A 26573-nucleotide genomic window follows, 5' to 3' on the forward strand; every position below is an offset into this window, starting at 1 on the left:
TTTTAATTTATTTGTGATGATTATTTTATGTATATTTTGCTGTAAGCCACTTAATCCAAGGCAGGGTAAACATTTTAAAAATAAAGAAATGCAACGTAAAATAGCGTTTGGGTTAGAAAATCCAGTTAACAGATATAAATTGATTATGACACATTTGTATTGTGTTACCTGAAGTTATAGAAGGGGTTGCACAGCCTCGACGGCTTTTTTGTCATCCAGTCGCCGAAGCTGTATTTCGGTCTGCAGTGATAGAACAGTTTATCCAGGTTACAGTCCCAATTAATCTGTATGCCCATAATTCCACCCTAGAGACAAAAACACACCTGCACTGAGACATGCATGCAAGATATTTCAGGGCAAGACTTCAGCCTCATGCAAGCCTGTGAAAGCCCTGCTTTTCACCCAAGTCTTTAATGGAAGACATAACTAACTAACTAGTTACACACACAAGGACTAACACGGGCTGCACATACTGCAGATTGAATATTTTAACACCCAACAGACCAGGACTTAACAAGGATCTGGGTTTTCTAACCCATTATAAACCATAAAGTTGTATTTCTCTGTTTATTACCCTCCTCTCACCTACCAACACCCATCCTGTTAGAATATCAATGATATGCTTTGATGTCCCCATGCATACCCCCACCCTCCCACTCTGTCAGACTGTCAAAGTAATGCTTTGATGTTTCTTTTATATATACTATCTGCTAACACATTTATTTCCGATCTGACGAAGAAGGGCAACCTTCAAAAGCTAATCAAGAAATGTATTAAGTTATGTCCAATAAAAAAGGTATCATCTTATTTTCTTTTCCATGTTTTATTTTGTTTCATTTCTATTGATAACCTTTAAGAGTGGACTAACACGGCTACCACACCTCCATACTGCAGCAGAAATTCCTTACCACATGTACTCTGAGATCATTTTCATACACTTTTGTGACTGCATGTGTAATCTTTCCTCAAGGTAATCACCCTTATCATCTATTGAAACTCCAGTTACTCTGTCTTATCTGTTGTATGGTCCACATCTGCTTGTCCCCTTTGCTATTTGTAAGTTTTAATGTGTATTAAGTGACACACTATTTTATATAATGTGTATTATTATTGGAATAGTCTACCGTTGTAATGTTTATTACCTATGGTCTGGATATATTTGCTAGGGTGAATTTCTTTAAAAGGTGGTAATTAAATCCTACTAACTGAATAAAAAATGATCTCTGCCTTTGCTACAGCAGTGAACGGTTGCTTTTTCTTCACCCATTAGTTTCCTCCTGCCACAATGGGTTTCCAGCTCAGTTGGAACTGGCTTTCATTTGACTATGATGTCATGAGCCTTCATTTGCATTCACAGTCAGCACAAAGAGTCCATGACCACAACCACTGTCCACAGCTACTTCTGAAAGCTGCACATGTGCACTGTGGTGATATGTTGTTTCCTTTTACATTCAAGAGTCTAGCTAGAGTCTAGAATAGCAGAAAACAATGTGGCCATTGTGTGAAACAATGTTTCTTCTTATGCAATCTTGTTCTGATACTTAGTGAGATGGGGCAAGCAGCTCAATACATACAGTCTATTGTGTATCTCAAGCCACCTCTGGTGTAAACCATGTGAAAGTTACAAAGTGTTTTCTGGCAGTGTGACTATTGCTTAGAATGGGAATGTGAAGGGCTGAAACAGCGTTAAAGGACTGCAGGTCAGTTAGATTTTTTTTCCACAAGAAAGCACCCATCCCTTAGCTTTGGCTTTAATGTCCTGAAATTTGTATAATAGAAATATTTGTTCACAATGCTGGTGACAGAGTGTGGTGGTAAATAGAACCTGCTTGGAGGAAAGGAAGGTGAGCAGTGGAGTGCCTCAGGGGTCGGTGCTGGGGCTGATTCTGTTTAATATATTTGTGAAAGACATTGCTGAAGGGTTAGAAGGAAAAGTTTGCCTTTTGTGGATGACACAAAGATTGCCAGTAGAGCGATACCCTGGAGGGAGTAGAAACCATGAGAAGGGATCTCAAAACGTTGGAGAATGGTCAAGGGTCTGGCAGTTAAAATTTAATGCAAAGAAGTGCAGAGTGATGCACTTGAGGTGCAGAATTCCAAAAGCGATGTACCATGTAGGAGGGGGAGAGATTGGTAAGCTCGGATCAGGAGAGTAACCTTGAGGTGATGGTGTCTGAGAATCTCAAGGTGACGAAACAATGCAACAAGGCATTGGCCATGGCCAGAAGGATGCTAGGCTGCACAGAAAGGGTATAACTAGCAGAAGAAAGGAGGTGTTGATGCCACTGTACAAGTCAGTGGTGAGGCCACACAGAGTATTGTGTTGGAGGCTGTATTCACAACCCAAGGTGAGCCTATGGACCACAGCTGAGTTGACGCTACCTAGCCAACCTGAGGGGCTGTCTAGGCCACAACTAGGCAAGGCTGGAGCTGGAAGACAGGGCTAGAGCAAGGCTGGAACAAGGAGCAGGGCTAGAACAAGACACAGGCAGGAACAGGAGACGAACTGGAACAAGGCTGCAACACACACTAGACAACTCTAGGGGACCTGTTGCAAAGGCACTGGCTTGGAGACAGAAACTTCCTTAAATTCTACCAAACAAGAAGTGATTATATCGGTGCCCTCTTGCAAAGCTATAAAGTAAATACTGGGTTTTCAGGATGTAAACAGATCCCTTTTTGGCATGGAATGCTGCTGGAGACCAGAGAGAACAGGTGAGCAGTGTGACAGTACTCCTTCCCCAGACCCGTGGGTTCACGTTGAGGGAATAAAGATGTTGACAATGTCTTATAAGTGCAGGGGCATGAACACTGATAGTAGGTTTCCATGTAATATCCCCCTTATCCTTCTGACATCTGGAATATCCTGAGTATCCTATAGATTTGAAGTTGCATGTCCCGGGCAAGGTCCGTTTCCTTGACCGCATTGGGTATGGAGTTCTCTCCAGGGGTACAATGATCTGAGAGACAGCAAGGATCTTTGCAGGGTCCATGTTGGGTTGGGATTCCAAGATGGAAGGCTTGCCCTGGGGTGAATCCAACGTGGACAGGGTTAGCTGAGGTTGAACAGATGTTAAGCAAGACTGATAACAAGTGGGACCCTAGGCTAGAATGTCACCAGTAGTGCCAGTCAATATGAAACTCAAATTTCTGTAACCAGGGAAGCCCCAAAATGACCTGATGGACAGATCTTTGGAGTGTCATCTCTTGATGCTGAGAACCTGTCTGAAAGGAAAAAGGTTGAGTAATAGCCTGCAGATGCCCTAGCAGTGGGTCTCTATAGACCAAGGAATGCAAAGGGATTCTCTGAAGGGATTCACCGAAATGTCACAGTGGCGTACCAGTGGTTCGTCCACAAAGTTCCCAGCTGTGCCAGAATCAAGGAGAGCTTGGACTAAGATCCATTTATTGTTCCATAGAAGGGTGACAGGGAGAGTACAGAGGGAGGTCAGAACAACTAGGGAAGGACCTAAGGACATCTCCCCCACAACTCCTAGGTCTGGAAATGTTCCTGGTTTCCTGGGACATCGCTTGGCATAATGACCCAGGTCCACACAGTATAGACAAAGATTTAGCGCTCTCTGATGCCTTTTCTTTTCCTATGAAAGTCAAGAATGTCCTATTTGCATGGGGACTTCTTCCTCCAGGGGTGCAGGAGAAGCTGGCATCTGAGTCTGTGAGATCCTGCAACTAGGGCATTGGCCGCATAGAGTGGCATTTATCTTCACGTTCCTTAGCCCTCTCTTGAAAGCAGATGTCCACCTTGATGCATAGGGAAACCAAGTCATCCAAACTGGTGGGGAGATTCCATCCCACCAGTTCATTCTGAATGTGGCCCGCCAGCCCTGCCAAAAGACAGCCACCTGAGACTCCTGATTCCAGTTTAGACACCAGGGTCTGAAACTGAATGGCATACTGGCCCATAGGGCCCCTTCTTGAAGATGCAGGAGCTTGGAAGCTGCTGAAGAAAAATGCACTGGTTCATCAAATACTTGTCAGAAGCGTGCAAGGAACAGCCAAGTTGGACATAAGCAGGTCATTCTGCTCCCACATGGGGAGAGGCCCAAGTCAGTATTTGCCCAGAAAGGAGAGAGACAATAAAGGTAATCTTTGACTCAATCCGAAGGAAAGCTACAGGGCTGTAGTTCAAAGTTCATCAAACACTGGTTAATAAATGCTCAGCATGCCTTGGGGTTTCCCAGCACAGCAAGGTGGTGCCAACAGTTGAGGCTGAAACACTGAATAAGCTGGAGGGTGACACCGATGAAGCAGATCCTGGAGGTAAGTTTCAGACACGGAGGACCTGTGGTTGCATTGCCACAAAGTGAAAACAGACCCGCTGAAGGGTTTCTGTAATCTGCTAAAGTTGAGTTTGTTTGCTGCTGGACATCCTGAGCGAGATCCTGGAGATGCTGGAGCTGGTTCATGCCACTACCAGCTGCTGGAGCAGCTGCAAGATGGGTGACTTGCCCGAGCTCATGGCCTTTGCAATCTGTAACCACCCATAGTGAGCCTTTGGGCCACAGCTGAGTTGACACTAACTAGCCAAACAGAGGGCTGGGTAGGCCCCCAGGAGCAGGACTAGAACAAGACACAGGCAAGAACAGGAGACAAATTGGAACAAGGCTGCAATACACACTAGATGACTCTAGGAGAACTGTTGTAAAGGCACTGGCTGGGAGACAGGAACTTCTTTAAATACCAAACAAGAAAGTGCTGACATCAGCCAGCAACCTCTTGCAGAGGTATAAAGAAGTGCTGGGTTTCCAGGAAGTAAACAGAATGCTGCTGGAGACCACAGAAAAAAGGTGAGGGGAGTGACAGCTGTATCTTGCTAAGGATGTAAAAAGACTTGAAGCAGTTCAAAGAAAAGCGACAAAAATTATATGGGGTTTGCATAGCAAGACGTATGAGGAGAGACTTGATGACCTGAACATGTATACCTTGGTGATATGATACAGACATTCAAATATTTGAAAGGTATTAATCCACAAACAAACTTTTTCCAGAGATGGGAAGGTGGTAGAACTAGAGGACATGAACTGAGGTTGAAGGGGGACTGACTCAGGAATAATGTCAGGAAGTATTTCTTCACCGAGAGGGTGGTAGATACTTGGATTGCCCTCCTGTGGGAGGTGGTGGAGATGAAAATGGTAACAGAATTTTAAAAAAAAATGCATCGGATAAACACAAAGGAATCCTGTTTAGAAGGAGTGGGTCCAAAGAAGCTTAGCGGAGATCAGGTGGTAACACTAAAAGTCAGTACTGGGCAGACTTCTATGGTCTGTGCTCTGATCGTGGCTGGACAGATTCAGCTTCAGAAGTTGAAGAACAAGGCCAGTGCTGCGCAGATTTCTACAGTTTGTGCCCTGATCATGGCTGAATAGATTTGGATGGGCTGGAGTGGAGCTTTTCAGGGGCTTCAACGACAACTTCAGAAGTTTTAGAGCAAGGACAGCGCAGGGCAGACTTCTATGGTCTATGCCCTGAAAATGGCAGGGGCAAATCAAGATGGAGTGTGCATATGGAGTACTGCATCATACCTTATGTAATGGGTTTGTCTTGTTGGGCAGACTGGATGGGTGTTTATCTGCCATCATCTACTATGTTACTGTGGAATTTCACCTCACTCTTGCATTTGGCTGCCAGGTGTGAAAACCCACTGTGACTTTTGTATCAGGGTTTGCTTACAAATGTTTTTCAGTGGAATGTTATTGCCTTTCCAGGAAATTAGATGGCTGGGTCAAAGATGTGGTACTTCAAAATTGTGCCTGCTGTGAAGAAAGTGACCACCGAGGCAGTCTATGCAGGCACTACATGAGAGCACACTACAGGGTGAAAGTCTATGGAGGTACTACATGAGAAATACCTAGGTAACAAAAGCTAAGAGGAAACTCGCTTGAAGCCTGTATATACACAACGGCACCTGGTCAAAAGAAACCAGACAAAAAAAGCTCCAAACAAAAAAAGTTCCCGACATAAAAGTCCCTGTCAAAATAGATTCCCGACAAAAGGGCCTGATGAAATAGATGTATTTTTGAATGGTACAAATTTGAAGGGTACAAAGAAGTGGAGGAGCCATAAATTACTGAGAAAGTCCACGGCTTGTCACTTGAAAGTCCTGGCACCTGCCTACGGCTTGACTTCACTATCCACACTTGGTATCTAGTGAGAATCATAAATCTGCTTGACAAGATAATCCAGCTTGATTAAGGAGGTTTCCCTGCCCTGTTTTGTAACATAGTAACATAGTAGATGACGGCAGAAAAAAGACCTGCACAGTCCATCCAGTCTGCCCAACAAGACAACTCATATGTGCTACTTTTTGTGTATACCCTACTTTGATTTGTACCTGTGCTCTTCAGGGCACAGACCATATAAGTCTGCCCAGCACTATCCCCGCCTCCCAACCACCAGCCCCGCCTCCCAACCACTGGCTCTGGCACAGACCGTATAAGTCTGCCCAGCACTATCCCTGCCTCCCAACCTCCAGTCCCGCCTCCCACGACCGGCTCTGGCACAGGCTGTATAAGTCTGCCCAGCACTATCCCTGCCTCCCACCACCGGCTCTGGCACAGACCGTATAGGTCTGCCCAGCACTATCCCTGCCTCCCACCACCGGCTCTGGCACAGACCGTATAAGTCTGCCCAGCACTATCCCCGCCTCCCAACCTCCAGCCCCGCCTCCCACTACCGGCTCTGCTATCCAATCTCGGTTAAGCTCCTGAGGACAGGGCCGTGCCGATGCGGTAAGCGAGGTAAGCGCCGCAGGGGGGCGCCCACCTCTGGAGGGCGCCGCCGCGGTGCTTACCCTCGCCCCGCCGAGGACTTTAAATCTTTTGGCACCAGAGAGGGGGTGCCGCCGCTCCCGCTGCTCTTCATGATTCTGGAACCCCCCCTCCCGCACCAGCCCTTTAAATTTATTTGCCGAGCGAGCGCAGCACCTTGTGTGCAAGTAAAAGAAGCGGATCCGATCATCTCATTGGGCCTTCCCTCACTGTCCCGCCCTCCTCTGACGCAACTTCCTATTTCCTCTAGGGCGGGACAGTGAAGGAAGGCCCAATGAGATGATCGGATTCGCTTCTTTTACTTGCACACGAGGTGCTGCGCTCGCTATCGCGTCGGCATTGGCAATTTCTTTTTAAAGACGGGTGGCAGGGAGAAGACGAGGCAGGGTGAGGGTGGGGGACAGATGGGGTGACCGTGAAGGTGGGGGGGGGACTCGGATGGGCAGAAGGGACTGGGTGAGAGACAGATGGGGTGAGGGTGGGGGGCACTTGGATAGCAGAAGGGACTGGGTGGGAGACAGATGGGGTGAGGGGGACTCGGATGGGCAGAAGGGACTGGGTGGGAGACAGATGGGGTGAGGGGGACTCGGATGGGCAGAAGGGACTGGGTGGGAGACAGATGGGGTGAGGGTGGGGGGCACTTGGATAGCAGAAGGGACTGGGTGGGAGACAGATGGGGTGAGGGGGACTCGGATGGGCAGAAGGGACTGGGTGGGAGACAGATGGGGTGAGGGTGGGGGGCACTTGGATAGCAGAAGGGACTGGGTGGGAGACAGATGGGGTGAGGGGGACTCGGATGGGCAGAAAGGACTGGGTGGGAGACAGATGGGAGAAGGGGCATGGAGCTGGAACTGGGGTCTGAAAAGTGAGCAGGAGGGAGAATGGGGTCAAGCCTGGGGCAGGGGTGGATGGGAGAATCAATGGATCTGGAACTAGGGGCAGCCGCAGGTGGGAACTGGGAGCCGAAAAGAGGGGGCAGTGAGAGAGGGGGGATAGATCCTGGATGGAATGGGGAGTGAGAGGGAGGGCAGACCCTGAATGGATGGGAGGGCAGAGAGGCATGGATGGGAGGGCAGGGCCCATGGAGAGGACAAATTGCTGGAAGGGGAGGGGAGAGAGGATTGCTGGCTATGGATGGAGGAGGGAAGGGCAGAGAGGGACAAGGATGGACATGGGGGCCCAGGGAGAGGACAAATTGCTGGAAATGGAGGGGAGGGGAGAGAGGAGGATTGCTGGCTATGGATGGAGGAGGGAAGGGCAGAGAGGGACAAGAATGGACATGGATGGGAGGGCAGGACCCAGGGAGAGAGGAGAAATTGCTGGAAATGGATATAGAGCAAGAAATGAAGAAGAAAGGAGAAAAGTAAAGAAATAAATGGAAAGGAAGCCCTGGAAACGGAGTTAAGAGGACAGATAGCAGCAGAATCAGATACTGGGCCAGCATGATCAGAAAAAGAAAGTCACCAAACAACAAAGGTAGAAAAAAATCATTTTATTTTAATTTTAGTGTTTGGAATATGTCCACCTTGAGAATTTACATCTGCTATCTTATTTTGCAATGTATAGCAATTTGTTTCTAAGAATATTGCTGACAATTCCTTTCAGTGTGGCAAGTGGTGAGCGATCATTTTCATGGGGGGGGGGGGGTGATCATTTTCACGGGGGGGGGGGGGGCGCCAACTGATAGTCTGCAGGGGGGCGCCAGAGACCCTAGGCACGGCCCTGCCTGAGGAGCCATTCCTTCTGAACAGGATTCCTTTATGTTTATCCCACGCATGTTTGAATTCCGTTACTGTTTTCATCTCCACCACTTCCCAGGGGAGGGCATTCCAAGCATCCACCACTCTCTCCGTGAAGAAATACTTCCTGACATTTTTCTTGAGTCTGCCCCCCTTCAATCTCATTTCATGTCCTCTCGTTCTACCGCCTTCGTATCTCCGGAAAAGGTTCGTTTGCGGATTAATACCTTTCAAATATTTGAGAGGTGTAGAGTCTATGTTGTCTTGGGGTTTTTTTGGGGAGGGTTTTTTTTTGTCATGGTCTGTTTTGGTTTTAGTCTGTTTCGTTGGGTTTTTTGGGGAGGTTTTTTTTTTGTATGGTCTATTATGTCAGGGTGCCATACAAGGAAAGCGAGCCTGATATCTGTATGGGTTCAACGTGCAGGAGTCACAGTTTGCAGCCTTCGTGGAGCGCTACTGTTGAGCAGCAAACTGAAATTCAGGATTTTGGTGTCCTCTATTCCCTGAAGAAGCCCCACGGTGAAACGGGTCCCTCGGGTCTGGATGCCTGCCTGGGATGTTGTATGTAGTCAAGCTCAGTCAGCTAAGTTGAATTTACAACATTTTGATTGTAGCAATGTGGTGGATAAGGTTTAATTCTCAATCAAATGTTATGTTTGTACACTGAAGCAAATAAGAAAAACAAGATCAATTTAAAGTGTTACCACAATATGTGCAGGTTGGATCGGGGGGGGGGGGGGGGTTCTGACCGATGATTAAAGAAAAAGGACTGTGACCATTACGTTTGGAATCTTCCAGCTGTGTTACTGGGGGCCACAACTTTCTGAGGTCTTTTCCCTCGTTTTTCCATTTTTTACAAGTTGAACCCATACAGGTAATACATGAGGGAAATACAGGTAGACTGAGGTAGTCTACAGAAGCACTACATAAGAGCACATTACAGGGAGACTGGCATTTTGGAGTGATCTTTGCACTCTGAGCCACAGGTGTTATATTTGTTTATTTTTTAGGATTTAGCTCATACATTTTTCAGTGGTGGCTGCGGTGCGCTAATGCCAACACAGCCTATTCTCTTTGAATGGGCTGTGTTGGCATTGTCGCGTGGCTTAGTAAACAGTGTGGTCGGTATTTTCCTATTTCTGGAGGGGCTTACCTGTTTGCACTTGAGACCAGTGTTGTTCCATGTTCTAATACATAAGTAAAAAGTACAGTGAAGAACACATTGCAAAACGTACTTATGTGAAAGGAAGAAGTTATTGCCTTATATAATACTTTTTGAGTAAAAAGTAAAAGTACTGTAACTACAATGAATGCAACTATTGTTAACAACAACTTTATTGCTCTACAATTCAATCCACTTTGCTTTTAGTAAAACTAACGGCCTGATTTTCGAAAGAGATCACCGGCCATCTTCCGACACAAATCGGGAGATGAAGTGTTAATGACTCGCCCAAGATTCCAAGGACCAATTATTTATGCTGATTGGCTTGTTAGCCAATTTAGTTACGCATACATCTCAGGATAGTGCGAAATTTTGCATACAGAAATTTGTGTGCCATTTTTAGAATCTGGGGGATGCTGTTTTGTACCCTCCCCTTCCTCCCCATAAGAAGGTACTATGGAAGTCCCTCCAGGCATTTAGCCACTCTCAGCAGACTCATATGAGACAGGTGTAATGATCTATTTTAATACAACTAGACAAGACTCCAGTTACCTTTACCAGGCAGACACTGTCTTACATTTCTGAGTCTCTCTCCTAGCTTGAATCCTTATTGTAATGTAGCAAATGAAGAGAAAGCTAAGTGAATGCATGAATGTTCACAAAAGATGCATGAATGTTACAATAGCTAGGACAAGTTTAAAATTAGTGCTAAATCGATATTTGTTTTTTTTTTTTTCTGTGTGTGCTACTTCCCATGTTTCTTTTACTTTCACTTGGAATGAGTGCTGGGATCCAGAAACCAGGAGCCTTCACTCACAACTAGAGATTTCCCCCCTATACAGACTCACCCTCTCACGATTCCTAGTAGGCAGCAACAGTCCTTAGGATGGGAGTCTTTCACATCCTTTATTGTACCCCAAAGGTCTTTTTTAAGACCAGCACATTCACTCACAAGCAACTCTACTCTGCATGCTTTGTCCGCTAACTCTTTATGATAAAGTATAAAGACTCCTGAGGAAGAAGGCATTTACAGTGCAGAAACAGGGTACCTTGTAGAGTCTTCATTTAATAAATTATACTTCGCATTCTTGAATGTCTCCGGGTCTGTTTATTGAAGAGCTTGGCTCTGTTCCCACTCCTCTTTTGCTCCTGAGATTATCCGTGGGACATTGTTGTTCTTTATCCACTCTGGTGGATTTCTTGCTCATACTCTAAATACTGCCACTAGGTGGCAACCTTAACAATCGCCATGACTCCACCCCTTCCCCCCTAGACTGACCCAGGGCACAGAAGATCCAACTAGGAATTGAAAAGGGACCCCTTTGCCCCAAATATATTTCTGTTTTTATTCTGCCTTTCTGCAAAGAACACTGAGCCACCAGCTTACCTGTCATGTTTCAATTATACGTACGTACACTTTTCCCAGAGGAAAATACTGACAGAGCTCTTATGCATGACAATGAATGAAATGTGGGCTGTAATTGTGATAAGAATATTAACAAATGTTTTTGTTTTTTTTGAAACATAGAAGTCAAAATATAAGGTTTTATTTATTACAAACCTCAACTGCCATTTTCAAAAAGCTCTCTCCCGCTTCTTCGACAATGTCTCCTAAGCGAAAAATTGGGCATTGCGGATCTGTGATTTTGTTGAACTTACAGGAGACATTGAATTGTGGCAAAATATTTCTTCTGGAAAAAGAAAAAAACAATGCAAAGTTTAGGACGCATAAAAATGTTAAAATGCTTAGGAAAGTGACAGGTCTTTTCTTGTACCTACGTTGTATAGTTGAATGCTGGGAAGTGAATATTATTCTTTATAAATACTGTGAAGTTTTCGGCACTGCTCAGGACAGCAGGTCTAGAAGAAAGAGGTTACAAAGTTGAAGAACTAACATTTTTTTATGCCCATTTCCTCCTCTACCTCACTGCCCCAATATGATTACCCAGTGATAAAGGTGGCTGACTGAGGACATCATTATCATTTATCCATTTTATATACCGTTTCTTATTGCAACTGCAGAACAGACCGGTTTACATTTAAAAAATACAACTCATACATACAAACAAATACGAACTCCAATCATTGATAGAAAAGTCCAGCAAACCAAAAATGACAAAGAAGGACAGATGATCTACAGATGAAATACAGTTAAACCTAACCTTCTACTCCTTCTCTATTATCATAAGTTCTGTTCAATACAGTTTATAAAGAAAAAAGTTTTCAAAAGTTTCCGAAAGTGACAATAGGACTTCTCTAATCTAATCTGAAGGGAACTCTCACAGCCCTTCCCTGCCAGCCTCCCTCCCTCTCTCATCCCAGTCTGCATATTTCACCTCCATGGGGTGGTCACACCCAGATGGATAAGAAACTTCAATTTGAGTTCTAGAACTTTTCCTGCAAATGAAATAATCCATTTTGTGCAGTGGAACCCAGAATGGTGTCTATAAAAAAATTAAATCACTATCATAGCTCATCCTCTTGATAGATCCAGAAAATAAATGGCTATTGTACTGCCCAGACTTATTGGATAGGAGTAATCTAGATGGGAGGTATAGACTAGGCTGTGGGATATAGAGAAGCCAAGGCAGACCATCAGGGTAAACAAGGACAAGAAATCCATCTATGTTCACTTACAAAAACCGCCAACTTGATTCAAGAAAGGAAATCCACAAGACATTTGTGGTTTTTGGCCTTCACAGAGCTGAGAAACCCAGAGCCACACAGTTTGCATATGTGCTGAACAGAGCAGAAGACCTGGACACATGATATTGCTGATATAGCAAATGATATATCACTAGATAAGTTTTTCACAGATTTAATTGTGATTTAATCACTAGATATCAAAGAATGAATTGTGGTTTAATCACGGGATAAGAACATAAGCATTGCCATACTGCGACAGACCAAAGGTCCATCAAGCCCAGTATCCTTCCAACTGTGGCCACTCCAGGTAGCTAAGATACTTACCTGTACCTTATTCTCCGAAGACAGCAGGCCAGTCATTCTCACATGTGGGTGATGTCATCATTGTCACATACATCTTTAAGAGCCATATGCCAACATCCCCACTGTGCATGCACGAGTGCCTTCCTGCCCACTGTGAGAGTGCGGGACCAGCAGTATAGTATAACAGCTATACAAAAACAACTCCAAGGGGAGGTGGGAGGGTATGTGAGAAATCTGTCCTCGGACAACATCTGCTACAGGTAAGCACCTTCGTTTTCTCTGCAGACAAGCAAGCCATGTCATACTCATATGTGGAAATCCCTAGCTACCAGGCTCACTGAAAACAGCAATAGTAGGACAACTGGAACTCACAACGACAAGTTCAAAATATTAATCAATCTGAAACTATATACACTTAGGGTGAGAGTGCAGCCTGGAACAGAACAAAACGGGCCTAGGAGGGTAGAGTTGGATTGTAGACCCCAAACAAATTCTGCAGAACTGTCTGTCCAAAACAACCATTGTGTCGGGCATTTCGCTCAAGGCAATAGTGAGATATGAATGTGTGGACTCAAGATCACGTTGCAGCCCTGCAAATTTCTTCTATAGAGGCTGCCCTCAAGTGGGCTACCAACACAGACATGGCTCTGACAGTATGAGCCTTGACATGACCCTCAAGAGTCAGCCAGCTTGGCTGTAAATGAAAGAAATGCAATCTGCCAACCAATTGGAGATTGTGTGCTTCCCTATGTAATCCCCATCCTGATGGGATAAAAAAAAAAAAAAAAGCTGGGTGGACTGCTTGTAGGCCCCAGTCCATTCCAAGTAAAAGACCAATGTTTGCTTGCAGTCAAAGGTGTGCAGTGCGCTTTCACCAGGATGGGCATGATGTGTGGAAAAGAATATTGGAAGAATAATTGACTGGTTCAGATGGAACTCTGACACAGCCTTATGAAGGAACTTAGGGTGTGTGTGGAGAACTACTCTGTTGTGATGAAATTTAGTGTAAGGGGATCCACTACAAGGGCCTGAGGCTCACTGACCCTGTGGGCTGAAGTAACAGCTACCAAAAACAAGACCTTCCAGGTCAAGAACTTCAGATGACAGGAATCAAGCAGCTCAAGTGGAACTTTCATCAACAGGGTGAGGACGACCCTGAGGTCCTAAGACACAAGCGGAGGTTTGATAGGGAGCTTTGTCAATAGCATACCTCTCATGAAGCAAACAACTAGAGGCTGTCCAGAGATGGGCTTACCTTCTACATGGTGATGGAGAGCACTAATTGCACTGAGGTGAACCCTTACAGAGTTGGTCTTCAGACCAGACTCGGAAAGGTGTAGAAGGAATTCAAGCAGGGTCTGTGTTGGGCATGACACAAAATCTAGGGCTCTGCCTTCACACCAGATGACAAACCTCCTCTATTTGAAAGAATAACACCTCTTAGTGGAACCCTTCCCGGAAGCTAGCAAGACTCTGGAGACACCCTCAAGAAGATTCAAGGAAGCAAATTCTAGGCTCTCAACATCCAGGCTATGAGGGACATGGACTGGAGGCTGGGATGCAGAAGAGATCCTTCGTTCTGCGTGATGAGAGTTGGAAAATACTCCAATCTTCAAGGTTATTCAGAGGATAACTCCAGAAGAAGAGGGAACCAGATCTGCCGAGGTCAATAAAGGGCAATCAGAATCATGGTTCCTCAGTCTTGCTTGAGTTTCATTGGTTGAGTGGAGTGGCAAAGAGATCCACCGAGGGAGTGCCCCACTCCTGGAAGATCTCTCAGGCTACACATGCTGAGCGACCACTTGTGGGGTTGCATGATCCTGCTCAGTCTGTCAGCCAGGGCAGGGGCAGACTGACTATTCAGGCAACTAGGCAGTGCCCGAGGGCCCAGAGGCTCTGCCCAGATGCCCGGCGTGCCGCTGCTGATCTAATGGCCTCTGCAGGAGGGGAACATGCTCTTTCCTGTCCAGCCCACTGGACTGCTGCTATTCCCTCCCCCCCACCTGACACCATCATATTTTACAAATGGTGGTTGAGAATCCCTGCGAAAATCTCACTAGACTGTTGAGACCCATGAGACTAACATGGGAAGTCTCAGCCGCCATTTTGAAAACACGGCAGCGCTAGGGAATAGCAGCAGCGCACCAGGCAGGAAAGAACATGCCTCCCCCACAGAGGCCACCAGACCACCAGGACCCCTCAAGTAGGACTGGGGCAGCAGGGGCGTCAGCTGCAGTGGCAGGGGATGTGTCAGACAGCAGCTGGGCAGGGGGCCCAGACCACTCTCAGTGCCTGGGGGCCCAGTCCACCTTCAGTCCGCCCCTGACCCAGGGTGTTGGATTTGCCCACCAGGTATGTGGCTCTGAGAACTATCCCATTCTAGATGGCCCATTGCCTTATCCCTACATCCTCCTGACACAGAGGGTATGATCTGGTACCTCCGCATGTTGGTGTAATATATTACAACCTGATTGTCCATTTGAATAGACATAATTTGGTTGAACAGCCAATCTCTGAAAGCCCAACTCCAGGAGGTTGATCTGAAGATCTGTTTGTTGAGCTGACCAAGCACCCTGGGTGTGAAGCCCATCTAAATGAGCTCCCCACTCCAGGTTAGATGCATCCATCATCAGTACCTTCTGGGACTGAGCAATTTGGAATGGAAGTCCCACAGTCAAATTGCATTGAATTGTCCATCAAAGGAGGGATTTAACCAAGTCTGGTGTTACTTGGATGACATCTGCTAGGTTCCCAGAGGCCTGACACCACTGGGAAGCTACAGTTCACTGGGCGGTTCTCATGTGTAGACGTGTCAAGGGAGGAACATGCACTGTGGAAGCCATGTGGCCTAGCAACCTCAACATCTGCTGAGCCGTGACCTGCTGACTGGCTTGAACCTGACTGAGTACAACTAGAGCAGTGATGGCGAACCTATGGCACGCGTGCCAGAGAGGGCACGCAGAGCCCTCTCTGTTGGCATGCGTGCCATCGCCTCAGCCAGTTCCACCCCCCTGCCCCGACCTCCGAGCACCAGGGCCCACCTCCGAAATGTAAAAGTCATACCTCGTTGGGGTTAAGGTGGCGTCGGTGGCAGAAGCAGTAGTGAAAAGCGTGCTGACTCGGTGCGCCTTCAGCCTTCCCTTCTGTCTCTCAAGCTCTGGTCCTGCCCTCATTTCCTGTTTCCGCAAGGAAGGGACCACAGAGCTTGAGAGACAGAAGGCTGAAGGCACGCCGAGTCAGCATGCTTTTCACTGCTGCCACTGACGCCGCCTTAACCCCGACCAGGTATGACTTTTAAATTTCGGAGGGGGGCCCTGGTACTCGGACGGAGGGAGGGCAGGCTGCTCAGGAAAAGCTTTTGTCTTTGATGCCATTGGTTTTCCTTGTCAGACCAGCCTCCATGTAGGGTTGCTGGTGTGTTTTCACTATGACAGCACTGCAGGATTAAATAAAACACTGTTCCGTTTGTAGGGCACAAAGATTGGCTACCACAGTAGTAGGAAAATGCTGATAGGAGAGAGTCATTGAATGAGCAGCATTCTGGTTCCTCCCACGACAACCCTGGAACTGGGTGGGAGGGAGGGAGAGGGGATCCTGGCCCTGGAACTGGGAGGGAGAGGGGAGGGGGGATCCTGGCCCTGGAACTGGGAGGGAGAGGGGACCCTGTGGAACTCAGAGGGAGGGGGGATCTTGCTGAACTGGGAGGGAGGGGGACCCTGGAACTGGGGGGGAGGTGGAGGGGGAGAGGGAGGGGGAACGAGGGGGAGGGGGAATGGCACTTTGCAATAAATAATTAGATTTTGGGTTGCTGTTTGGGTTGCTGTCTCTGAAAGGTTCGCCATCACTGAACTAGAGCATCCGCCCTCGGCACAGGGAGAAGGCTCACGCCATTTCCAGTGCTGCAGAAATTTTTTCTCTGTAATTATTAGCACGGTGCTAATCGGGCAGCGCCGTGTGCTGCTCAGTTACTGCTGAGTTACCTCAGGAGCCCCGACCGCCACCTCAATGAGTGGCAGTAAGTGCTCCCCCCCCCCCCTACATACACAAGACCATGTGGTAAATGCAATTTTACTGTATGACCATGTCGATTTTCAGCCTTTTATTTAACCTGCCGTGGTAAAAAGGGCCCTGGCTTGATCTTGTGAATCGCTGCTACTATGGACTGAGCTTTGATGTATGCCTCTAACAGATGACTTATTACATTGGCCTCTGTCTTTGTTGAATCAATAGAAGAATATTCTGATAACAGCCTGAAGATTCTGGCATGAAATACAAGTGCTGTGCTCTTTGCACTGTTACAAAGCTCATACTGTGAGAAGCCTGCATACTTATGGAAACACGGGAAACACCACATTTCTCCTTCAATATACAAAAAGAAGCCACTTTTTCTACTCATGAAATCATTGCAACCTTTAAGAAGAAAGAAGCCATTCTTTCCCGGAAAAAGATGCCACTTTATAGAATTAGAGACAACACCCAAAGTTTCCCAAGAGGAGAGAGCATTAAGCCACTCTTCAGTTCACTTCAGACAAGTGCCTAATCATAGCATTTTCAATACAATAAATAGAGTGATTTGTTGGGAGCACATTGCTTAGCTTATATGTATGATTTGGGCAACATAGAAACAGTTATTCCAGGACACATTTAGAGTTATATTCTGGACACAATACACTTTAAAACGGCAGACTGCTTTTAGAGCCAAATAGCACCAATAGTGTGAGGTCTTTCACTTATGTAGTGACACACTGGCATTTAAGTGGCTTAATAATGCTGCTAATTGATTATTAGAATATACGAATAGCCATACCGGGTCAGACCAACAGTGGCCAATCCAGTTCACAGGTACCTGGCAGAAACCCAGATAGCAGCAACATTCCATTATTACTGATGCTCTTCTGTTCTTTTTAAGTGGACACAGAGGTGAGTTCCAGTATAGCTCACTTACAATAAGTGGTACTGGGGGATTTTAGCAGTTCGAGCATTAAGCATTCATGCAGTGGATACTGTGCCATTTATGTGCTTTTCTTAAATTCAGTCTATGCCAGGGGTTCTCAACCCAGTCCTCAGGACACACCCAGTCAGATTGGGTTTCAGGGTTGTTCTTAGGGACTGGAGGGACCCTGACAATCAGGGCTTTTTTTTTAAGGGGGTACTGAGTATCGGCACCTTTTCCATTGTCTGCTAAAATTGACTAATGGACCCCAGGTTTTAATGAAAGAGCTCAGGCTCTACACAGCAATTCTGCCTTGTCATAGGTTCTGTGACTGGTTGCAGGGGGCCTGGCTATTGCGGGGTGGCTCCCTCAGTGATTACCCCACCAATGAAGGGTGGCCTAGCATTTGAGTACCGACACCTTTTTTGCTAGAAAAAAACGCACTGCTGACAATGAACATGCAGATCTGATTTTTCCCTGCAGGTTTTACTCTCACCAGTAGCAAGTGCCTAGTCCCCAGATCTTGTAAGTCACATTTTTAAACACTGTAGAAAGTGTCCCTTTTAAAATTAGCTTGCAGACCAGCAGGTATAAAGCACTTGTCCCACTAGCTCATCAGGGAGTTGGAAAATTGTCCACTTCAAGACCATCATCTACAAATAGTATCTGTTACTGATACAGCACGGCCTGCTTTTAACATATCAGAGCAAAGCATTGTGAAAAGCAGCTGTACCTTCAATTGTTCAATAAAAAGACACTTTTTGGGGTTTTATTTTTCCCCCAACTGGCATGTTAAGAATTCTGATACCCAAAGTGCACTCTCTCACTTTCCATTTCATGTTTTTATTCTCTGTGCAAACAATGACAGTCAAGGTAACATGCTATCTCCCAATAACACAACACACTAGAACATAAGAGAGGTAGTACCGTAGCTTGTATCAAACTGTAGATTAACTTTATTCAAACTCTCAGCTTCTAACAATCTCAACCACCAAATGTATGACTGACCACCCCACCTTGGTCTACGTGGAATACAAATTAATAAACCATAAACCATAGTAAATGAATTACAAAGAGGGCAATTTACAAAGCCATTTGCATATGGAAATGGACTTTATAAGACTGTAAGCCCAACAGGCAACCGTACATTTACCAGATTTAGGGGGAGGTGTTCCTGGAACTATTCTCATACTAGGTGTCCAATATTTTTACTCAGAAAAAGTATCTCCCCAAATTAACAGGTATAAATGTGTGTAAATACTTTTCCTGAAAATTCTGTAAGGTTTCTTGAGTGAGAAATATTTGTGAACGTTTAGCTAATACAGGTGATTATAGAACTACCCCCCACCCCCACCCAAGTGTGCACCACTAGGACGATGTTAGAGGTATTATAGAAAACCAGAATCTTTTACCCCTAGCACAGATATTTAGGAGATGGGAACCTTCGTACTTACTCTGGGGCTCGTCTCTCCGATTCTACTGGGCACCAGGCCGAGATTTCACAGGTTCTGACGGTTGCATTATATTTTATGCACTTTCCTGTCTGAATTCCTATAAGATGTAAACATTGGAGGAAATGAAAAGCCTGTCCTGGCCTGGATTTTCTAGTAGTTTTCAAGATTCCCTTATTAAAAATGACCAGAACTTTATTGGGTTGAGAAGCTCTGTTTTAGTAGCTGGCCTTAATAGATTGTGAGCTCACTACAGACAGAAAAAGTACCTGCATATAATATATGTGAACCACTTTGGTTACACCACAGAAAGGTGGTATATCAAATCCATGACCCTTGACCCTTTTAGGTGTCACATGGAATCCTGGGAGTCCGTTCAAATGCAGCCTTGCAAATCACTTCATCTCTGTCTATCTAAATGGGCAATGGTGATTGTAATCCTTTTTTTTTTTGGCCTATTCTATCCCAGAGATGGCTGCAAATCTGCTTCTGGAGTATTTAAATCCATGTGCACTGGATTTACACTAGATTAATGGTAGCCAGAGACAGAAAGAGCTAAAGCAACTGGCCTGAGAGATCCAGGATAAAAATAACCAGGAGCTCTTGTGACTTGGTGCTCATGCGACCTTGACGATACCTCCTTAGCTCAATATTTATTTATTTATTACATTTGTACCCCGCGCTTTCCCACATAATGCAGGCTCAATGTGGCTTACATAGTAAATTGAAATACAAAGTCATATAATAGAAATTTCAAAACATTATAGTTGAGCTTGATAGTGTATGATAAGTTGAGCTTCATAATGCATGATTAGGATAAGAGAGGGTAGACAGGATAGGATAGTATCATTTGGGAGAAAAGGGGTAAGGAGGGATAAAATAAAGGGGAGATGGAGAAGGAAAGGATGGGATGAGTAGAGGGGGAATGGGGAGGTGGGGTAAATAAAACCAATGATGAGGTCGTCATCTAAGTCAGAACAGAATTGAGAGTGGAGGTTGGTGAGATTAGGTTGGGACATTAGGATAGACTTGCTTAAAGAGTTGAGCTTTCAGCATTTTTCTAAAGGGCAAGTAGTTGATAATTAATCGGATTGGTCTAGGTAGAGCATTCCAGAGCTGGCTGCCCAAAAAGGAGAAACTGGATGCGTAGTAGGTCTTGTATTTAATTCCTCTACAATTGGGAAGGTGTAGGTTGAGTGTTATGATTCTGCCGGTTTGGCTGAGGGGGAGGGGGGGACGTCTCTTCTGATTGGCTGCCAGGGTTTGTGCTGACGTCAGGGGATAGTACTTTAGCCTGCAGCTGAAGAGTTCCTCTGCTTTTGCGTTACTTACGCTTGGTGGTAACTGGAAAGCCTGATAGTTTGCTCTCAGAACGTACTCTGAGTTCTGACAACGATCTGTGTTTGTGTTAGAGTTTTCTTTTCCTTCCCTCTGGGTTAGCTGCTGCTGTGTCGGTGTGCGTAGCTCTGTAGCTGCTCGTTTGTTTAGTGGGGGTTGCTCAGCCTCTGGGGCTCTGGGCTGAGTGAGAGCGTTATCCCCTTTGTTTGTTTGAAGGATTTCTCTCCCCGTGTGCAGTGAGTAACCCTTTGTGTTCTGTGTGTGCTGTGTCCCTGTCTCTTTCGGTGTGTTGTTTGGAGGGGCTGTGCTTCCCCTCCGCGGGGAGCTTTCTCTCGGCTTGTTGGCTTGTTGTTGTTATAGGAGCTCTCTCTCTCCCCCTCGTGTGCTGGCCCTGCAGCTTAACCCTTTGTGTGCTGTATCTCTGCCTCTGTCTGCTATGGGAGTAAGGCATAGGCTTTCTGCCTCCCTTTTTGTGTCTGGTTCCTCTGGCTTCTGCCTGTGGGCATCCTAACCCTTTTGGGGGCTGCTGTGTTAGTTCCCTGTCCTGCGCTTGTCCCCTGGGTGGGCATGGCCCGCTCTGGTTTTTTGTTTCTCCCTCTGCCCTATTGCTGGTGTTCAACGCGTGTCTGGCATCTTGGGGTCCCGGGGGGCCCTCTGGGTTCTTTCACCCCTCCCTGTGTGTCTGGGTTCCCGTTCGGCCGTGAGGCCCGCACGAGTGGCTCTGTGTGCGTGGGTTCCAGTTTGGCCGCAAGGCCCGCCTGTATGCCTAGTTCCCTTCTTCCTGAGGGACTGCGGGGAGGGGTAGCTTAGGGGTATTGTGTAGCTGAGGTGTGTGGTAGTGGGTCAGTCTCCCCTTGGCCTGGGCCGGCACCCTGCTGGCCTCGGCCAGGGCCAAAGGGCTTACGACCAACCCAACGGATTACATTGAGATAAGTTCGTGAAGAAATAGATCTGTTTCTGGCAGGGCCTCAGACAAAACTGTCAAGAAAAAGTACTTACCATTGCTCCGTGGGACTATGTAACCCTTTTCACAAACTTTGTCTGTAGAGCAAATTGTTCGTGGGGTTGGATACTGAAAAAAAATATTGTATAAGATAAAGTAAAATGTAAAACAATTTTAGAAAATAAAAAAAAAGTTAACAATAGATAGGTCTTCTGATTTTAGGTTTTAACCAATAAAAATCAATGAAACACCCCAAAGCAAAAGTATATTTATTGTATAAATAGTGAAAACACCACTTCCCTTAATACCTTTCCCTTAGCTTATCTTGTAATTAGGCTTTTCTGGGATGATTAATCCAAAGTGAGATAAATGTATATGTTTGATTGCACTGGAGAAGGTACTAAAGAAGAGTTACCTGTAGCACATACATACAGGTGCGATAATATTCCAGTGTCATGGTTAGTGTGTTTATAAACAATGGCCACAGCATTTAAATCTATCTGGATGGAGAGTGGCCTCAATTAAACCACATAGCTTTATGGACAGTGGCTAAATTTTGCCAGCTATCGGAACAGTTCGGCAGAATGCTCATGCTCCGCTTGGCACTATCTGGATTGTGCTGAGATGGTCTGTAAGAATTTCCAATGGCACCATCTGCATAGTGCTGTTAAATACTGGTAGATAGGATACTTATTGGTATAGCAGCTCTGCTTTGGAAAGTCTAGCACAGAATTTTTGTATCCCTACATTTACTATCTTGGGACAATTCTATAAGTGGGTGCCTCTTTTCAGGTGCCCGATGCAGCATGGTGAGATCCTCTAGACACCCGTATTTTATCATAGAATACTAGCGTAACATAGCATCAGTGCACCTAACATTTAGGTGCCTGCAGATACACCAACTATAGACCTGGTATAACTGTGGACCAACCAAAGACCTGGTACAACTATGGACCAACCATAGACCCAGTATAACTGTGGACCAACCATACACTTGGTGTAAATGTGGATCAACTAAAGACCTGGTATAACTGTGGATCAACTATAGACCTAGTGTAACTGTGGACCAACTGTAGATCAACTATAGACCTGGTATAACTGTGGACCAACCATACACATTTACCCATGTAAGTGTTCTCATAAAATACTAGCAGGTACCTGCATCAATGTGCCTATATTTAGGTGTGTACAGGGCCATGCCTAGGGTCTCTGGTGCCCCCCTGCAGACTATCAGTTGGCGCCCCCCCCCCCCCGTGAAAATGATCACCCCCCCCATGAAAATGATCGCTCACCACTTGCCACACTGAAAGGAATTGTCAGCAATATTCTTAGAAACAAATTGCTATACATTGCAAAATAAGATAGCAGATGTAAATTCTCAGTGGACATATTCCAAACGCTAAAATGAAAATAAAATAATTTTTTTCTACCTTTGTTGTCTGGTGACTTTCGTTTTTCAATCATGCTGGTCCAGTATCTGATTCTGCTGCTATCTGTCCTCTTAACTCCATTTCCAGGGCTTCCTTTCCATTTATTTCTTTACTTTTCTCCTTTCTTCTTCATTTCTTGCTCTATATCCATTTCCAGCAATTTCTCCTCTCTCCCTGGGTCCTGCCCTCCCATCCATGTCCATTCTTGTCCCTCTCTGCCCTTCCCTCCTCCATCCATAGCCAGCAATCCTCCTCTCTCCCCTCCCCTCCATTTCCAGCAATTTGTCCTCTCCCTGGGCCCCCGTGTCCATCCTTGTCCCTCTCTGCCCTTCCCTCCTCCATCCATAGCCAGCCCTCCCTCTCACTCCCCATTCCATCCAGGATCTATCCCCCCTCTCTCACTGCCCCCTCTTTTCGGCTCCCAGTTCCCACCTGCGGCTGCCCCTAGTTCCAGATCCATTGATTCTCCCATCCACCCCTGCCCCAGGCATGACCCCATTCTCCCTCCTGCTCACTTTTCAGACCCCAGTTCCAGCTCCATGCCCCTTCTCCCATCTGTCTCCCACCCAGTCCCTTCTGCCCATCCCCCTCACCCCATCTGTCTCCCACCCAGTCCCTTCTGCTATCCAAGTGCCCCCCACCCTCACCCCATCTGTCTCCCACCCAGTCCCTTCTGCCCATCCGAGTCCCCCTCACCCCATCTGTCTCCCACCCAGTCCCTTCTGCTATCCAAGTGCCCCCACCCTCACCCCATCTGTCTCCCACCCAGTCCCTTCTGCCCATCCGAGTCCCCCTCACCCCATCTGGCTCCCACCCAGTACCTTCTGCCCATCCGAGTCCCCCTCACCCCATCTGTCTCCCACCCAGTCCCTTCTGCTATCCGAGTCCTCCCCCACCTTCACGGTCACCCCATCTGTCCCCCACCCTCACCCTGCCTCGTCTTCTCCCTGCCACCCGTCTTTAAAAAGAAATTGCCGACGCGATAGCGAGTGCAGCACCTCGTGTGCAAGTAAAAGAAGCGAATCCGATCATCTCATTGGGCCTTCCTTCACTGTCCCGCCCTAGAGGCAATAGGAAGTTGCATCAGAGGAGGGCGGGACAGTGAGGGAAGGCCCAATGAGATGATCGGATCCGCTTCTTTTACTTGCACACGAGGTGCTGCGCTCGCTCGGCAAATAAATTTAAAGGGCTGGTGCGGGAGGGGGGGGTGCCAGGATGAAGAGCAGCTGGAGCGGCGGCACCCCCCTCTCTGGTGCCAAAAGATTTAAAGTCCTCGGCGGGGCGAGGGTAAGCACCGCGGCGGCGCCCTCCAGAGGTGGGCGCCCCCCTGCGGCGCTTACCTCGCTTACCGCATCGGCACGGCCCTGGGTGTGTATATTTATGACAGATCTGTGACTCACGTAAATTCAAGCACCTAAGTGTGCCACTTACATGTGTAACTTACAGTATTCTGCAAACTAAGGGCTAGATTCAGTAATGTCACCCAAATTTGGTTGCTGGGAAAAATCAGCACTCAACGCTATTCTATAAAAGACACTCTGGGATTGTTATCGCTTATTTACTATACCGTCACTTATTGCATAACAAGTCAGAACATTTTACAAGGCAAAACTGTACAGTAATTTAAACTAGGAATTCCACTGAATGATATGAAAGAACAAACAAACAAAACTTCCATACCGAAGACAGCATCATAAACACTCAACTCTCATAACAGTCATACGTAATTACCTAATATTAACATCTCCTTGCAGCAGTCTAAAGCTCTCTAGGCACGTGTCTGGTCTTCCTACTGTAGTTTTAAATAGCAAAGGCTGTTTGGTAAAAGTGAGTTTTCAAAGCCATACAGAAAAGAGAGTATGATTGTTCTAATCTAATTGACTGTGGTAGAGAGTTCCATAATGCTGGAGATAAAAAGAAGAATGCTGATGTATGGGTCGATTCCCATCTAGCCCTTGAAGGTAGAAGTATAACTAATCTATTGTCTGTTAGTGAACGGAGCGTCCGTGTCGGTGTGTATGGAATAGTTAGGGTTGTAAGATGGGGTTGCAGTATAAAGCGCCTTATGTGTCCTAATGAGAACTTTAAATTTCATTCTGAAGTCTATAGGAATCCAGTGAAGACGTCATAAAAGAGGAATGGCCCTATCATATTTTGAGGCTCGACAGATAATATGAGCGGCTGTGTTCTGAATAGTTTGTAAACGTTTTAGTTTAGTTTTCATGATGCCAGCATAGATAATGTTACAGTAATCATATCATGTTGTAATGTAAGCATATGCTAGTGTCATGCCCTCATACCTGGGGGCGCGTTGGGAGCGGTTCTGGGGTTGACTGACAGTGGGCGGCACCAGTGACTGGCGGGATGGAGATGCGGAGTCCTTTGCTCCTGGTGGCGCACTCTGGCAGGGGGATGTTGTGGAGCGGCTTCCTTTCCTTCCCATGCGCATCTCCATAGCACTGGGAGAGGGCTCCGCCCCCGCATTTTTGACAGTGTTGTTCTGTCATGATGTCAGCTACGTGTTCTTTCTTCTGCCAGCTCCACGGCTTCCTCGGAACTTCGGCAACTGCTTTTGGCTGCTTCTGTGAGTGCGCTTTTGTTTGTCTGACTGCTTTGACCTGAGTTACTTCTGACCATGCTGTATGCTGCCTGCCTTGACCTGAGCTGACTTCTAACCATGCTGACTTCTGACTAGGGGCGTAGCCAGACTTTGACGGGAGGGGGTCCAGAGCCCGAGGTGAGGGGGCACATTTTAGCCCCCCCTCGACACCACCGACCCCCCCCACCCGCCACCAACTTTCACCCCCCCCCCCCCCCGTCGCAACCCTCTCGACCTCCCTTCCCACCACCAACCCTCTCCCGCTGCGTACCTTTGCTGGCGGGGAACCCCAACCCCTGCCAGCCGAAGTCCTGTTCTCGGACGCACAGTGTTGCTGACCCCCCCCCCCCTGCCACCGCCACAACCCTCTCAACCCCCCTTCCTGCCAACCCTCTCCCGCCACATACCTTTGCTGGCGGGGGACCCCAACCCCACCAGCCGAAGTCCTCTTCTCGGCCGCGCAGCATTGCTGACCCCCCCGCCGCAATCGTCTCGACCCCCCCCCTTCCTGCCGCCAACCCTCTCCCATCGCGTACCTTTGCTGGCGGGGGACCCCAACCCCCATCAGTCGAAGTCCTCTTCTCGACCACACGGCGTTGCCGAATGATCTGATCTGATCAAGTTTGAATCTGTTTCTGTGTGTGTGTCTGACATGCAGGACGTCAGACGCACGAACAGAAACTTGATCAGATCATTCAGCAAGCAATGCCGCACGGCCAAGAAGAGGACTTTGGCTGGCGGGGTTGGGGTCCCCCGCCAGCAAAGGTATGCAGCAGGAGAGGGTTAGTGGCAGGAAGGGGGGGTCGAGAGGGTTGCGGCAGGGGGGTCCAGGTCCAAATCTATGGGGGCCAATGCCCCCGTGGCCCCATGATAGCTACGCCCCTGCTTCTGACCACGCTGTCTGCTGCCTGCCTCGACCTGAGCTGACTTCTGACCACACTGCCTGCTGCCTGCCCTGACCCTTGCTGAGTTCTGATCACACTATCTGCTGCCTGCTTTGACCTGAGCTGATTTCTGATCATGCTGCCTACTGTCTGCCTTGAACTGGGCTAACTTTTAACCACACTGACTGCTGCCTGTCTTGTCTTGTCTTGACCTGAGCTGTCTTCTGATCAGGCTATCTGCAGTCTGCCTTGTTTCTCTTCCTGAGCTGTGCCTGTTTCCAGACACTGACATTTCCTGCCTGTGGACTAGTCCTACTGACTGCCTGGCACTGTCAGTGGATCAGTACAACTAAACAG

General features: G+C 47.0%; 1 protein-coding gene across 1 annotated transcript in view; it reads right to left on the minus strand.

The window, feature by feature from the left end:
- Positions 1-159: 159 nt before the first annotated feature.
- LOC115459058 (P2X purinoceptor 7-like) overlaps positions 160-26573 on the minus strand; it is a 49988-nt gene continuing 23574 nt past the window's right edge. Inside the window, exons 4-8 of the mRNA XM_030188922.1 lie at positions 21360-21432; positions 19026-19122; positions 11469-11549; positions 11251-11380; positions 160-305 (exon numbers count right to left, since the gene is read on the minus strand). Of these exons, the coding sequence (XP_030044782.1) occupies positions 165-305; positions 11251-11380; positions 11469-11549; positions 19026-19122; positions 21360-21432 (522 nt within the window). The 3' untranslated portion in view covers positions 160-164. The remainder of the gene's footprint in view (positions 306-11250; positions 11381-11468; positions 11550-19025; positions 19123-21359; positions 21433-26573) is intronic.

Source organism: Microcaecilia unicolor, unplaced genomic scaffold, assembly GCF_901765095.1.
Source record: "Microcaecilia unicolor unplaced genomic scaffold, aMicUni1.1, whole genome shotgun sequence".
Taxonomy (NCBI): domain Eukaryota; kingdom Metazoa; phylum Chordata; class Amphibia; order Gymnophiona; family Siphonopidae; genus Microcaecilia; species Microcaecilia unicolor.